Genomic DNA, 16732 nt, shown 5'->3' on the forward strand with positions numbered 1-16732 from the left:
GTCAAAACGTTTAGTCCACTTTGAATAAAAGAAGAACCGAGACGCAGACGGAGGCGTGTGGGTATTTTTCCCTCTCTTAGGACCTACAACAGGGTTTGTGGATGTCTGTGTGTTTCGTGGAGCTTGCTAATATTGTTCTAGCTTTAAAATGCTTTTAAGAGAATACAGTCTCTCAATCCAGTAGCAAAGATCCTGGGGATATATTAAGAGAGTGCACAGTGCTTCTTTCTCCACCAGAGGGAGCCACAGTGCAGTTTTTCAGAAGCATAAACATCACTCACAGGCCTGTGAACTGAGAAGCCCAAACTGGAAACTGGCACAGCGTGATCAGGGATATAATAACCCTGAGCAACATGAGCAAATGTTTAACAATGCAATAAATCAATCTCTACCTGAACGTCAGTTGCCTTCACGAATGATGTATTGATTTGTGTAGTATAAACAACAACATTCCTCCAGACTGCAAGAACGTTAATATTTAAGCAAAGTGAGAAGCTAAAAGCTGATTCATTACAACAAAATGAGTCTGAACAGTTTAAACAGTGGCGGTAAACTTAACAAATGGCGTACTGACAAATATAAGCGAAGTGTTCGCCAGGAATAGCTGCAGATGTGCTGAAGTCAGAGCTGATCGAGTCAATCACAACCAAGCGTTGTATTTAAGTATCTGAGTCAGGTAGACTGAGGAATCCACAACTGAATTCCAGTGGTAGACCATCTCTCATGTGGCAGCTTATAAACACACACCTCTGACAGGGTGAAGCTAATCTTTGTGGAGGTGGGAAGATTTTGAAAAGAGGCTGTTATTATGGCATTATCACGCTGCCAACACTGAAGGTGTGGAACATAATGCCAGGTTACAGGTGGGCTTAGATTTAAGCTTCTTGCACAAAAGGGATTACGTTTGCATAACATTCACACTCATCTACATCTACCTCCGGCCACAATGTCACACTCGCCGACTACATTCACTGCTTCATTTTCATGATAAATGAAGTGGCGCTTCATCTTGATGTTAGCATGAGAACAGAAGCGATTAACATTCTGTAGTTTCAGCTTCTTAAATGTGATGATTTGCAGCTTTTTATTGTCATATTTCACAGTGGAGAGTATGTTGTGTTTTGGAGTTTAAGGTATTAGACACTTACATTTAATGCCTTTTAAGGCTGTTTTAAGGCTGGATCATCTTTGTTTTATTCAAGCACTGCAGGTAAGTATAATAAAGATAAGTGTTCTTGTGCCATGTAGGTTTTATGTAGAAATAAGGTCATTAAAGTGAGTTAGGTTAATCCGCATTTTGCCAACATAACAAGTATAAAGTAAAAACACAGTTTTGGGTTCAGTGGTAGGTTTAAAGATTTGTAACATCAGAAATGTGAACTTTTGCAAAGAAGAGCTTGGATAATTTTGACAAAAAGGAATTAAAAGATGGAAAGAAATTAGATGAAATCTTTGTGTCAATTAAGACCTTTTGAATTTAAGACATGACATGATTTAAGACTGTTTAAGGACTTGCAGACGACCTGACAACATTTCAAGACATCACCAAGTTGCAGTGGACATATTTTTATGAGCTAAAAAGTAGGAAATTAACCAATAATCGGAAAAAATCAGTTGCCGCCCTAGTTAGTTAAATGTGTGACAATCAGAGTGGATTTTAGTTTTGGTCTCTGTGAAGCTTTTGGGTGTTGTCAAGCACATTACAAGTAAGTCTAACTGCAAGAGCCAACTTGGAAACAGATTTTAATTCCAAGAAAAACCACAAGACAGCTAAGACATGTATTGACGAGCCAGACACATTACAGCAGGTTAATGACTACTGTCTTGTATGTTCTACATTAACAACAGCAGCTGATGTGTATCAGACGTCTTACCTTTCTCTGATGAAGTCTGTCAGCTCCTTGGAGGAGATTTGGCCATGCTTCATGTTATGGTAGAGCACATCAAAGCCATTATTTTTTTCCCCCTGCAATCCAGAGACAAATAGATTAGTCAGCGAAACAAATCCAACAAACAAAGATACCTCAGTTATTGATCGGATGTGTTACCGTGAAGGCTTTCTCTACCAGCAGCATTCTCACTGTCTGTGCAGCTTCCAGGTGCATTTGCAGCAGCCTCTGGTCAACCATACTCATCTTTGCCATGTTTGAGACAAATAAATGTTAAAAAAGTTTAAAACTCTGGTAGATTGGTCTAAGGCGAGCGTATGATGGAAGAGATAGGCAAACAACTGTCTGTCTGTGTTGCCGTAACCATGCAACTGGGTAACAGTGTTCAGTTTCACTGAAGCTTTAAAGATGCAAATGTTGATCTAAATAATTAATATGACTGAAACTTGTTAGGCTAAGGTTTTTGACCCTTATAGTACGGATATAGTCACATCCTACTGACACTATAAATAATACTATGGACTTTCGTTCTGCTTGTTTAAATACTCAATAATGGTTTACATGCAGAAAAATTTAATAAAACAATGGAAAAAATTAGAAATAATAAATAGAAGTAAAACAATCGCAATGATTTCAAAGAACAATGAAAATAGGCTTACTCTATCATCAAGCTACTTCCTGTATTCGAGCTAGACTGATAAATACAGCCGGGCTGACATGTCTATATTAGCTTACTGCACATAAACAAAGAGTGTATGTCTCTGACGGCCAAAAAGTAAGAAGAATCTGCAGAACAGACAGGTCATACACTGTCACCTTTGCATAGTTTGTGCAACAGAAAGCACTGAGAGGTGGATATTTTTAGCTGTAAAACATTTTGCTCTCTGTGTATCTTGTAGTGGTGGGGAAAGAAAAAAATCTATTTTTAAATGCATCACAGTTCTCTCTTTAAAGCTTATGTCTTGATGCAGGAAAGTCCAAAATTGTAGAAATGTCCAGAAAAGTATTTCTGGACATTTTGATTGCCTGTAACAGTTTTCATAAGACTGAGCTGTACATTCTTTACAGCTGAACAAACTGGATGGTGAAACGTAACAGGAAAAAACATGCACTTTGTTCATGCCAAGCTAGGCTACATCTATGCGGGAGCAAATCACAATGCAATGAATGAATCTGAATCTAATCATGTAATCAGTCATCGTAAAATGCTGCTCTGGCTGCATTTTTCTGTCTGCAAGAGAGTAATGTAGCCCGACCCGAACTCGAAAAGTGTTGTTTTTAAGCCTGACTAGGACTAGAGCCCGACAATGTTAATGCAAACTGAATGAATGTTTGCTGACTGGAAAGTAACAAATAGCCTCTGTGTTGCACATAAATAGACACGTATCCCTTATTTTTTACACCGTATTTATTCATTTTTACACTATATTTTCACTAAAAGAACTTGAAAGCACCATGTCGATTGACGAGGCCGAACCTGACCCCAACCTGGACATCATTTCTTAATTTTTGTCAAACCCAAGCCCAGCCTGTCAGGACCCCATGCTCTTGCACACAGAGATAACAAGCAAACAAACAAAAAACAAAAAACAAATCTAAGTGATCCATATCAAGATTGTGTGTTTACAATGTTTTCTTTGTATATATATACATTTTTAAATTATAATAAGTATTGGCCTCAAATACCCAGCATCTGTCATCAAATGCTGGGAGTGATAAGAAAGGCAGCACATGTACACTAGACTGTAATCCATAAATCAATCTGACACCTGGAGAAGCAGATAACAAACTTCATTATTAACTTCACCATTCGAACGACCTCAGGTGACCTTTGCTGGCATGATGGCGTGATGGTGCTGGTTTGTGTTCAAGATAAGAGCAATAATAATCTGGATGAACCTCAATAGCTCGCTGTCTACAATAGTACAGTTGACAGGTCAGGTTTATTGGTCATCACACCATGTTCACACTAATAAGTCGTCTTCTACACACTACACTTCTCAAAACAACAACATTCTTGGCACACTTTCAATTCAAAGCTTTCTTGTCACTTATGTGAAGAGAAGAAGAATCACTTAACTTCCTCATCGCCCTCCCCGAGGTTGTTTCTTCACCGAGTGAGGAAACATACAAATCATGGCTTAAAGCTCAGGGAGTGGCCTTTTTTTAAAGACACAGATTATTCTAGAGAACAGCAACTGCTGTCCAACATATGACAATACCAGTCACTGAATTAACGGTTCTGATTGTGACAGCTTTGTTAGGATAATGGCAAATCATCACAAATTCTGCTAATCGGCATCTTTTCAAAAGGAAAGAAATAATGAAACTCACACTGTCAGAACAACATTAGCTGAAGTCAGCTGCAGTTCATCCTCATTCTTGTCTAAATCAGAGGCCAACTTTGTTTCACCTCGACCCGAGACTGTCACAGATATTTCCTGGTTCCTGAGGCCATCCACTGTCAGCAGTTTGGCGCACAGGCTACAAAATCTGTCAGTGCAGCTTTAACACATGGATTTCTGGCCCTGTTATTCCACACTGACAAAGATTAAAGGTCAGCAAGTTTGTGTTAAAATGAAGATCGGACTAGCTCCAATAGGGCTGTATTTACAGAGCAAATATCGGTCTCAAAGGCTACGGCTCACTGGCCTACATTCTACCCCAGTGATCAGACCACTGAGATGTGCTTCCTGTTCCTGTGAGAACTATTAAAAAATGTACACGTTTAGCAGATAAGCCGCCTGTGGCACACCGCACGATATGTAAACTAGTGCACACAGTAGACGTCAAACCTGGAGGGCGAGAACGCACACTAACCATTTTTTTTTTTTTACTTGTGTACGTAACACTCACATTACACTGCAGAAAGTATAAGGAACAAAACGTGGGAGACACATCGACTATTGGCCAATCCGTGACAAAACAGGGAAGTGACAAGTGAGTGAAAACACACAGAGTAGAAAAGCAACAGGAAGCGAGTCCATTCTGTGCAACAACTGCGCTCATGTGGAATGTGATATCAATGAATACAAAGAAAAATAAAAACAAACACAGGAAACAGCTCAGGGCGTTTTTGACTTTTCTGCAGGTTACGAAAAATAACCCTAAACAAAGCAGTAGCCGAGAACATAAACACGTGGCCTCTGAGGTTAATAAGTTAACTTCTAATCTCTGTACAACTGATTCTCCACGAGCACCAGCAGGAGGAAGTGCTACTAGAGTGCTGCACAGTTTCTCAGTATCCTCGTCTGGACACTCATTGATGAAAGCCCTCGTACTTGCTGGGTGTTTAATATTCCAACCACACATTGTCAAATTCAGAAGTGCTCATTATGCTCGGATTTAGATGGAGAGGTTTTTAAACTCTCTGCCCCACCCCAGAGGGAGGATAGCGTGCTGAGAGGTTAGCACACATGTCAATCACAGTTTGTTTGAACAACAGCTTGCAGCTGAGACAGCTGATGAAAAGGGAAGGGAGAGATTCAGTGTGTGCCAATAGTATCACCGACAGAGACAGATCCCGGTGGCTGTGGCACACTGCGCCGTGTCTGCACTGCACAGACTACAACTGAACCCAGTGTCTTTGTACGCTTTCGGCAGACCAAAAAAAATGTAGGTAACAGTCCGGCGACTAGACAGCTTACGTCATGGCTGAATGTGCACTAATGCTTTTGCTGGGAAGAGTACTTTCACTCACACGCATGAAGAAGGCAAGCATCGATGGAAAAAGCAGCAACCTCGCTATACTGTTAAATGCACAGTTTAATATGAAGCTATAAAAGTAGTACTTCAGGTTATAAAGTGGTATTAAGACTGGAAGTGGTTTGTTCTGTTCCCAGAAAATAACCCTCCATCATGAATCAGGTTCTGGAACACTGTATGAGAACTGCTGAGGGTTCACTGAACTCTCAACTAAAGTTATAATTATTATGTTATTATTACAACAAAAGCTTAACATGAGTGAAATAGCTTTGGCTCTTCATTCTGCCACCTGTCTCCTGAAGACAACTTCACCATTTACTGAAATGCAGTTACTTTAGTGTGACTACAGGAGAGTTTATGGAAATTTGTATCTGGTTTCTTTGGAGTGGGCTACATGAAGATAAAATAAACACACTGTAAATGAGCTCATCAGACGACATAAACGCACAAAACTAAAAAAGTCTGGCATTAACGCTGCAGTAGTTAGTTGGTTAGTCTTTTAGTCAGTTGTCAATCTCCAGAATAAGTAAGGGCAATATGTTGAAACTTGACATTTATTCATGTTTCAACTGTCTGTTCTTTAGGTTCATTATAAATTTCATGTTGTGACAAAGCTGTGCTTATGCTCTGGTTAGGTTTAAGCACACAAACCACATATTACGGTTAGGACAAGATTTTTAGCTTTAGTTTTCGTCGCCACAAAACAATCATCCTGAGGCCTCCTTAAAAATATCACCTATGTTGAAACGCTGTGGTCCCTCATCAAAAATACCCAGTGGTTAACCCTCTTACAAATGTTGAACAGTGGTCACACTGTCTTGGCAGCCTTCTCTCCTGTAGCTCCACCACCACCGCCACCACCTCTACTGATATGACAATCAGGTCATAACCATGTAATGTGAACGCGATACGACACATTTTGTAGAAATGGCAATATAGTGTGTGCCTATGACATGTGATTGTATCAGTGGGTTACAGAAACCCAACTGCCACCATTTTATCCTGGCTCTGTGAAGTGATGGTAAACCAGAATATATTTGAGTTGTAGACTACTAATCGGTAGCAATTAGTAGTATCAGTAACTAATTTTAAATAAAGAAAGTGTGAGATACAGGCAGTGGCATAATCAAATGGTGGCTCTGCTCAGTCTATGCACAATGAAGCCATGCCACTGCTTTTAAATATAAACTGTATTGTGTTTTCACACACGACAATAACATCGATGTAATTACAGAGTAAAATCAACACGAAAAGAAACTGTTACAATGCTGCCACCCTTAATCTTACATACCACCTTAAAGATAAACAAAACCACACTGCAACAGTTTATCATGTAACATCTGCCGGGCAGAAGCGAAAAGGAATCCACGCTGCAAGTGCAGCAACAGACAGTTTCAATATCCTGTGTGTAGGGGAATCAAGTGTTTACTGCTTGACAGACAGTAATGAAACCCATGACACGGAAAGGTTATCTCTCAATATCACACTGCCTTCTTCTTCTATCAACAAGAGAACCAAGATGAACTAAGCTTGAGAGTCTCAAAACGAACACTAACTTCAGTATGCTGAAGGAAGTCTGCATGGAGGGCTGCCCATTAGTCAATTAAGCCATATGCCATTTGCCATATGTCTTATAGCAAAGACAGCATGTAGTCTCATTCAAATCCCTTGGCTCGCCATTTTCTTCTGCTTTAAACCCAAAATATTGCCAAACTGGGCAAGCTGCCATTCTTAGAAAATAAGTCCTCCATGTGTGTATGTTGAAGCACTGTGTGCATGCTGCTACATCAGGCCAATTAACCTGCACTAACCTCCACCAGCCCGTCCTATTCCCACCTTGTTAAATATTGATGCACGTTTCCTCTGCTGCCACAACAGCTCAGCGTGCATTTCTTTTTCCAAAATAAAAGCCCGAAGATGCCATACAGCTGTAACGATATTCAACATTGTGAAAAATATTGCATATGAGGACAAATATAGCGATATTGGACAATATCTGATATTAGCCCTAGCTGAATACAATGTCAAAACATTTTGACAAATGGCTAATCACAATTTCCAGGAGCCCAAAGTTAAGTTTTGTCCAACTAACAGTCCAAAACCCAAAGATTCTTCATTTACCATCATAAATGACAGAGACGAGCACAGATCTTTACATTTGAGATGCTGGGCCGAGCTTATTTTGGACAATTTTGCTTGAAAAATGACTGAAAGGATTAATTGATTTCACCTCTACCCGCTGCAGTTAGAAATTGTGCGAATAGGATTAGGGAAATAATTGCAGAAAGTAAAATATTACACACACTTCTTCAGAACAGAGTGAGATCTACGTCATTGTTAAATAGAACACATTGGCAGGCAGACTGTGAAGAGGAACTGCTTTGCAAACAACTTGTAAGTGGAAACAAAATGTCTTTAACATGGCTGTTTAAAGTCACAGCTGTGGTGTATATAGTATGTGCATTCATTGCATAGCAGTGTGCAATATATCATAAAGTAAATGTGCTTTATAAGGTCTTAGTATGCGTAAACAAGAAAATATCAGTCTGAGCTGACATGACTCCTTTTCAGGTTGTAAATGTATGTTCAGGTGGAAGCAGTGGAAAGAAGTGTGACTGCACACTTTCACTTAGGAATTTAGGATTAGCTAAACAAGACTGACTCCCTCCAGACAGACTATAAATGATGGCCCTGTAGACCCCAGAGCCTCCAGCACAGAGCGGGTAGACGGCAGGATGACATCAGACAGAGTGTCTGCCCCAGAGTCATGTGACCAGACAGGCCTGGGAGTGGTGCAGCGAGCTGTCAGATCAACAGCAACACATGCAGTGTATGTAGTATGAGGTGGGTCGGGCTTTGTTTGTGGTGCAAACATTAATATGAGAGCCTGACAACTACTTTAATCTTAAGGATATGACATCATGTGCATGGCTACTGGAAAAAGGCACGGAGCAGGTGAGGTTGTCACAAATTCAAACACCTCTAAACCCATTTTCCTGTAGGAGTTTGAGACGACGCGTAAAAGAAAAGACAACAAGCACTTTAAGGCAGGAACAAAACTAAAAGTCAATGTTACAGGCCTTCAGCTGATTCTCATGGCTCTTTGCTATAACCTCACTGTCACTGCTCAAATACAACATAGCTGGTAGTCACGGCTACACGAGTCCAACTGACAGCTTTACAATCATCCACTCAACACTTTTGTTATTTGGGAAAAACCCAAATAACTTTTATTCCACACACGTGTCACAGGCGGGTCCAATAATATACAACTAACGTGATGCTAGGCCTGGCATGATAACGACATTGTTAGCAGTTAAAGTTTCTGCAAACCAAAGATATGTCCAAGGTTGACATTTGTAGCAAACAGGACATAACATGTCCATGTGGCCGCAGTTCGAGTCACACCACTGGATTTTTAAAGGATACCCGACATTTCCAACCGTTTCTGTGGCGACAAAAATTGGCTATTTTTCACAGGAAGCCGGACCATCTCCACCCGTGATTGGGGCGACCAAAACAGATATTTTAAGCCAAGCAATGATCTTTGTCTAACCCTAACCAAGTGTTTTTTGTGCCTAAACCTAAGCAGAGCATAAGCACAATGTTGTGACAAGAAAGAAACAGAAAATTCAACCTAAACGGACGTAAAATTGAAACATAAAGAAACTTTCAGTTTGAACTTGGTTATTCTGGTGATTGGGTTGATGACAGTAAATTGAATATCTTTGGGCTGACGACAAAACCAGACATCTGACCTGAGGATGTAATCTTGGGTTTTGGGAAACCCCGATCGACTTTTTCCACCATTTTACAGACTAGTGGTGTTAAAAATATTGAGTAAAAGCTGCATCTAGTTGTCGTTAACTAAAAGACAAAATAATCTACAAATTATTCAACAATGAAAACAGTCGTTTGTTGCAGTCCTATAAAATATCCTAAATAAATAAAACATAAATAGAATAAAACTACACTACCAAAACAATCAAGACAATACTAATAAATGCTTAGGCGCTGTGCCCAGGTTTTATAACGATGGGGAAAACCCTGCTCGTGAGTCTGGCATTATGTTGGCTTCAGTGACATTTTTATGAAAACAAAATACGCAAACACTACAGTGCCGAGGTCAGCAAAAATGATTGAGGTCATGTAAGCTGATAAGATATGTCCGGTAATTCTATAACTATCACAACAGACCCACATGACACTGACATTGCAAAATCTCAACAACAAATACTTCTAAAAACAAACAATGGAAGGCAACATGGTGGCCTGTGATAGAGTATTTGAGGCTCGGTTGGAGAAAAGTGCCAGCTGGAAGGGAATGTGTCACCATTGTCCATCTCTTCTTCTTACTTCAGTCTTTGCTGCATTATTATGCATTATTGCAACACTTCAGACGTCTGACAGTAACTTGTGGGAGTGTAACTGACTGTGAAACTTGCTCACAGTGAGTGAGTTGTGTGTGAACCATTTAGACCACACACACAATCACAATACAGACAGCAGGGAGAAAGAGGGCCATCCCCGGGGCTGTTGGCTGTATCAGCACTGTTTGCTTATCACACTGCCATCTTATTTTCCCATGACATGCTGGAGGCTAGCAGACTCTACAATACACATAAGCTCATCATAGATATAGAGCTAAAACTCGAGAATTAGGCCAACTACTGTTGCCTTTACTAATGTGACATACTAATCCAATGCCTGAGACTTTTTTTTTTTTTTAGCAGATTTGGGGATATCCACATGTTCAAACTTTCATCAACAGGCCACAGTGAATTACTAGCTCACTCACACACATGAAGAAGAAAAAGGAAATGGCCATTTGTTGTGAAATAGCCGATCCAGTGCTGCAGCTTTGACATGGCAGTAACATGTCTGGCTCCTAATTCCTAAAGCACTTGTTTATTCAGCTGAGGGGAGGTTTTTGTCTGCATCAGAGATTCAAGCCAAGATTACATTCAAGGAAAAGAACGAGTAAAAATGTCTCTACAAAGACTATAGAGCCAAACAGCCCAGGATGGAGAGACGTGAGCTAAAGTTTCAAATCTGACAGCCAAATATGTGTATGTGTGTGTGTGTGTGTGTGTCTGCTTGCGGTGATGATTTGTAGTCAAGTCAAAGAGAAATGGATGCATCTCTAAATGCCAAGTGTGAGTGTGTGTGTGTCCTGCATGTTAAACACACAGCTGATCTTTGCCATCACTGGATTCTCTTGTGGCTCCACTGCAGGGCACAAAGGGCAGATTGAAGAATCAGGAGTGACTCGACTCTCCTCTTTACCATTCAGTTAATGATGAAGAAGTCTCCCTTGGAAAAAGACTTCGGAGGTTGACAGTACTGTACTTTCTTCGTTACTTTATTCATTTAAACCCTCAATATACTTTTCAGTTGCTACGGCCATACTACCAGCTTCAGAAGATTCCCACATTAGGCTTCACCACCTGGAGCAAAAATGTTGGCACTTAACTTTTCTGCAAACAACCGATGTGTTCAACATTTGGACATGTCATAGGCTACATGGCATATTGCCTTTAACAAATATTTTCATATCACGTTCACGACACAAGTTCATCAACTGATTTTCATGTCTGGAGGTGGAGGAAATAGTGGTGGAGTTACAAAGCTGTGTTTGTGGCACTCAAAGCAGGTATTTTAAGCCAAAACATGACCTTGTTCTAAATCTAACCAGGTTGTCTTCATGCCTAACCCTAGCCGAGCATAAGCGCAATGTTGTCACAAGATAAAATTGAAAACCGGACCTAAAGAGAGGTTGTGCGTTGCAGAAGTTGCACGATAAACCTGGATAAAAACTGCGACACAATATTTTCCTGAAAATCGTCAAAAATATTCTTGCATCACAGATCCCGTCCCCATAACATATGGACACGTTGAACATATCAGTGGGTTTGCAGAAATGTACACTGCCAACATTTATTCTGGGTATTGGGTTGACTGAGATCAACTGAGGCTACAAAATAAAGCTGTATTTCCGGCCTTGGGGAAAACAGGAATATGAATGGAGGTCATTTCAAGCTGAGGAACTGGTTTACAACTGCATGACGATACTGCAGCAGCATACAAACTAGACATCTATGAAATTCTTTTTCAAAATAAAAGCCCTGCAGCAATACATTTCCAATAACTTTAGGTACACCTGATCGTTGAAAAACAACAGAGCATAATACATTTATTAACATATACCATCTCCCATATTGACTCATCTCATTTGCTTATGGTTAGTATCCAAACCAAACCAAAGAGACCAGAGCATTTCTAACCGTTCAGATGAGTCAATATAAGACATAACATGCAAAACATGACCTATACTTGCTGCATAGCCTTAGCTTAGAGCATTAGCCCGAATGAAGTTACTGTTTTCAGTTCTAATAACACTTCCTTTAAGGCTTTAGTGGTGTGGAAAAGGCAACACAAGACAAGGAAGGTCGGTGAAGGAAGAACTGAGGATGACAATAATGCCAGTAATGGATACGTTTACGTTCAACCTGCTATAACACAGCCACGTCAAAACGGAAGAGAAATGACCTTTCGGCAATAAATGGACAACAGTGTACACAGTGTAATAGTACTGCACGTAACACAACATTGGCTATTTAAAAATGTGATCTAATTATCTAGAACAGTGAGGGCATGTTTTGTGTTTCTTTTAAAGCTGTTCTCTAACTTATTAAACATCTGGCCTCTCACCGAAACTTCGTGACGGAAGAAAATGACGCGCACGGCCAAGAGCTGTGACTGACAGCCGCAGCGTCCAATCGCATTCCAGGAACTGACCATAAACATTCCAAGCAAGCCTGAGTTGGCCAATTAGCCGGAGCAGGGGAGGATTCATTGGGCTTTCAAGTTAGTTAGCTTTACAGAGGCCCAAAACCCCGGGGTGGCAAAATAATAATCGCCGAGGAAAATTAACGATGGCCGGCGGGCTGCTGACCATTAAGTGTGGCGGCTACCGGACACCGCCGACAAGCGACAGTACACCTACGAACCAAACGGCTACCTCTGCAACGTCATTAATAGCTGATTTACTGGCTGACATGAACATGATAGGGAGGGAACACAGCAAGAGAATAATAAGGCATAGCACCGGTGTAAACACCGCGAGTGAAAAGCAGCACCTACCCAGAAATTCTCTAGGAAGTACGGCGTTATCATCTTGTTTTAATCCTCTTCGCCGCAACTCTTCGGTTTGTTGTACTGCAACTTTTAAAGCGTAAATCATCCGCCGTCCTCCCCCCGTTTCTGTTGTATCTGCCTTTCCCCGTTTTCCTCCTCTCCCCTTTCTTCTCCCTCCCCACCTTCAGACTCCACCTCCAGTCCAGTCGGCTCTCTGTCGAGTCTCTCCCCGACGGTTTCTTCCCCCTACAAACTCACAGTTTGGGTGGGCGAAACAGCGCTGCCAGTGGCGGTTGATAACAGCAGCGCCGACGACGAGCATGAGCCGTCTCTGGGTAAAATGCTGCCTTCACGTGCTCCACGTAAAAAATGAATTGGGTGAGTTTTTAACTTTTATTTTTGGATCAATTGATGCATTTAGTACATTTTGGCAAAGGTGTTGTGTTTATACTTTTTCTTTTAAATTTCAACCTCAGCTCATATAATATGTCTATAATACACAGTTGATGTTACAGACAGCTGAAACTGATACATGAAGTATATGGAAAATAACAATTTTTTGCGTTTTCATTTTAAAGAAACAGTGGCAGGGTCAGTGACAAATAAGGGTTTGCATTATGAGCAATTCAAAAATGTTTTAAAAATAAATAAATAGACTTTATTAGGATTATTTCAAAATTAAAATTGTATGCATTTTTGTAATATAGAGCAGGGCAAATGCTAAAAACATCTATTATTATTTTCTAAATAATATTTGACAAATTATGTATAAACTGTTAACAAACATGTTAGTACACTGCAATAGAGCATTACATCTTGTTCCACATGAATTTTCCTGTATATTATACAGGGCAGAAAACGGACAAAACGGAGTCAACTGTCTCCTCTGGTCTCAGGGCATAAGTTGTTTTGTAGGATTTTCCTCATGGCTGTTTAGTCTCATCTGGTCCCAGGGCAGACACCATTGTTGTCTCAGGGCAGAAGTTGTCTGAGGGCAGGTGAATCCCTCCTGGTCTCAGGTCAGTAGTTGTCTGAGGGCAGGTGAAGCCCTCCTGGTCTCAGGGCAGAAGTTGTCTGAGGGCAGGTGAATCCCTCCTGGTCTCAGGGCAGAAGTTGTCTGAGGGCAGGTGAATCCCTCCTGGTCTCAGGTCAGTAGTTGTCTGAGGGCAGGTGAATCCCTCCTGGTCTCAGGGCAGAAGTTGTCTGAGGGCAGGTGAATCCCTCCTGGTCTCAGGGCAGAAGTTGTCTGAGGGCAGGTGAATCCCTCCTGGTCTCAGGTCAGTAGTTGTCTGAGGGCAGGTGAAGCCCTCCTGGTCTCAGGGCAGAAGTTGTCTGAGGGCAGGTGAATCCCTCCTGGTCTCAGGTCAGTAGTTGTCTGAGGGCAGGTGAATCCCTCCTGGTCTCAGGGCAGAAGTTGTCTGAGGGCAGGTGAATCCCTCCTGGTCTCAGGGCAGAAGTCGTATTTTTCTGTTTTAAGGCAACGTGGTTAGACAAAACGGAGTCAACTGTCTCCTCTGGTCTCAAGGCAGAAGTTGTTTTGTAGGATTTTCCTCATGGCTGTTTAGTCTCATCTGGTCCCAGGGCAGAGACCATTGTTTCCCACTTTTTTGTCTGAGGGCAGGTGAATCCCTCCTGGTCTCAGGTCAGTAGTTGTCTGAGGGCAGGTGAATCCCTCCTGGTCTCAGGGCAGAAGTTGTCTGAGGGCAGGTGAATCCCTCCTGGTCTCAGGGCAGAAGTTGTCTGAGGGCAGGTGAATCCCTCCTGGTCTCAGGGCAGAAGTCGTATTTTTCTGTTTTAAGGCAACGTGGTTGGACAAAACGGAGTCAACTGTCTCCTCTGGTCTCAGGGCAGAAGTTGTTTTGTAGGATTTTCCTCATGGCTGTTTAGTCTCATCTGGTCCCAGGGCAGAGACCATTATTTCCCACTTTTTTGTCTGAGGGCAGGTGAATCCCTCCTGGTCTCAGGGCAGAAGTCGTATTTTTCTGTTTTAAGGCAATGTAGTTGGAAAAAAGAGAGCCAACTGTCTCCTCTGGTCTCAGGGCAGAAGTTTTATTAGAGCAGGTGAATCCCTCCTAGTCTCAGGGCAGAAGTTGTCTGAGGGCAGGTGAATCCCTCCTGGTCTCAGGTCAGTAGTTGTCTGAGGGCAGGTGAATCCCTCCTGGTCTCAGGGCAGAAGTTGTCTGAGGGCAGGTGAATCCCTCCTGGTCTCAGGTCAGTAGTTGTCTGAGGGCAGGTGAATCCCTCCTGATCTCAGGGCAGAAGTTGTCTGAGGGCAGGTGAATCCCTCCTGGTCTCAGGGCAGAAGTTGTCTGAGGGCAGGTGAATCCCTCCTGGTCTCAAGGCAGAAGTTGTCTGAGGGCAGGTGAATCCCTCCTGGTCTCAGGTCAGTAGTTGTCTGAGGGCAGGTGAATCCCTCCTGGTCTCAGGGCAGAAGTCGTATTTTTCTGTTTTAAGGCAACGTAGTTGGAAAAAAGAGAGCCAACTGTCTCCTCTGGTCTCAGGGCAGAAGTTTTATTAGGGCAGGTGAATCCCTCCTGGTCTCAGGGCAGAAGTCGTGTTTTTCTGTTCTCAGGGCAACATGGTTGGACAAAACGGAGTCAACTGTCTCCTCTGGTCTCAGGGCAGAAGTTGTCTGAGGGCAGGTGAATCCCTCCTGGTCTCAGGGCAGAAGTTGTCTGAGGGCAGGTGAATCCCTCCTGGTCTCAGGGCAGAAGTTGTCTGAGGGCAGGTCAATCCCTCCTGGTCTCAGGTCAGTAGTTGTCTGAGGGCAGGTGAGTCCCTCCTGGTCTCAGGGCAGAAGTTGTCTGAGGGCAGGTGAATCCCTCCTGGTCTCAGGGCAGAAGTTGTCTGAGGGCAGGTGAATCCCTCCTGGTCTCAGGGCAGAAGTCGTGTTTTTCTGTTCTCAGGGCAACATGGTTGGACAAAACGGAGTCAACTGTCTCCTCTGGTCTCAAGTCAGTAGTTGTCTGAGGGCAGGTGAATCCCTCCTGGTCTCAGGGCAGAAGTTGTCTGAGGGCAGGTCAATCCCTCCTGGTCTCAGGGCAGAAGTTTTATTAGGGGGCAGGTGAATCCCTCCTGGTCTCAGGGCAGAAGTCGTGTTTTTCTGTTCTCAGGGCAACATGGTTGGACAAAACGGAGTCAACTGTCTCCTCTGGTCTCAGGTCAGTAGTTGTCTGAGGGCAGGTGAATCCCTCCTGGTCTCAGGGCAGAAGTTGTCTGAGGGCAGGTGAATCCCTCCTGGTCTCAGGGCAGAAGTTGTCTGAGGGCAGGTGAATCCCTCCTGGTCTCAGGGCAGAAGTTGTCTGAGGGCAGGTGAATCCCTCCTGGTCTCAGGTCAGTAGTTGTCTGAGGGCAGGTGAATCCCTCCTGGTCTCAGGGCAGAAGTTGTCTGAGGGCAGGTGAATCCCTCCTGGTCTCAGGGCAGAAGTCGTGTTTTTCTGTTCTCAGGGCAACATGGTTGGACAAAACGGAGTCAACTGTCTCCTCTGGTCTCAGGTCAGTAGTTGTCTGAGGGCAGGTGAATCCCTCCTGGTCTCAGGGCAGAAGTTGTTTTGTAGGATTTTCCTCATGGCTGTTTAGTCTCATCTGGTCCCAGGGCAGAGACCATTATTTCCCACTTTTTTGTCTGAGGGCAGGTGAATCCCTCCTGGTCTCAGGGCAGAAGTCGTATTTTTCTGTTTTAAGGCAATGTAGTTGGAAAAAAGAGAGCCAACTGTCTCCTCTGGTCTCAGGGCAGAAGTTTTATTAGAGCAGGTGAATCCCTCCTAGTCTCAGGGCAGAAGTTGTCTGAGGGCAGGTGAATCCCTCCTGGTCTCAGGGCAGAAGTTGTCTGAGGGCAGGTGAATCCCTCCTGGTCTCAGGTCAGTAGTTGTCTGAGGGCAGGTGAATCCCTCCTGGTCTCAGGGCAGAAGTTGTCTGAGGGCAGGTGAATCCCTCCTGGTCTCAGGTCAGTAGTTGTCTGAGGGCAGGTGAATCCCTCCTGATCTCAGGGCAGAAGTTGT

General features: G+C 42.8%; 1 protein-coding gene across 5 annotated transcripts in view; it reads right to left on the reverse strand.

Annotated features, from left to right (window-relative positions):
- The window catches only part of fcho2 (FCH and mu domain containing endocytic adaptor 2), a gene marked incomplete at its 5' end in the record, with an annotated part of 50921 nt that extends 37871 nt beyond the window's left edge, over positions 1-13050 (reverse strand). For 4 of the 5 annotated variants that reach the window (XM_084382359.1, XM_084382358.1, XM_084382357.1 and 1 more), the window contains 2 exons: positions 1875-1966; positions 12738-13050. In XM_084382359.1, the coding sequence (XP_084238485.1) occupies positions 1875-1966; positions 12738-12770 (125 nt within the window). Of the gene's footprint in view, positions 1-1874; positions 1967-2048; positions 2145-12737 lie in introns of those variants that run through there. The other variant, XM_084382355.1, reaches the window with a different exon arrangement.
- Between the last annotated feature and the right edge of the window lie 3682 nt (positions 13051-16732).

Source organism: Pagrus pagrus (assembly GCF_965226575.1).
Source record: "Pagrus pagrus genome assembly, chromosome: 19".
Taxonomy (NCBI): Eukaryota; Metazoa; Chordata; class Actinopteri; order Spariformes; family Sparidae; genus Pagrus; species Pagrus pagrus.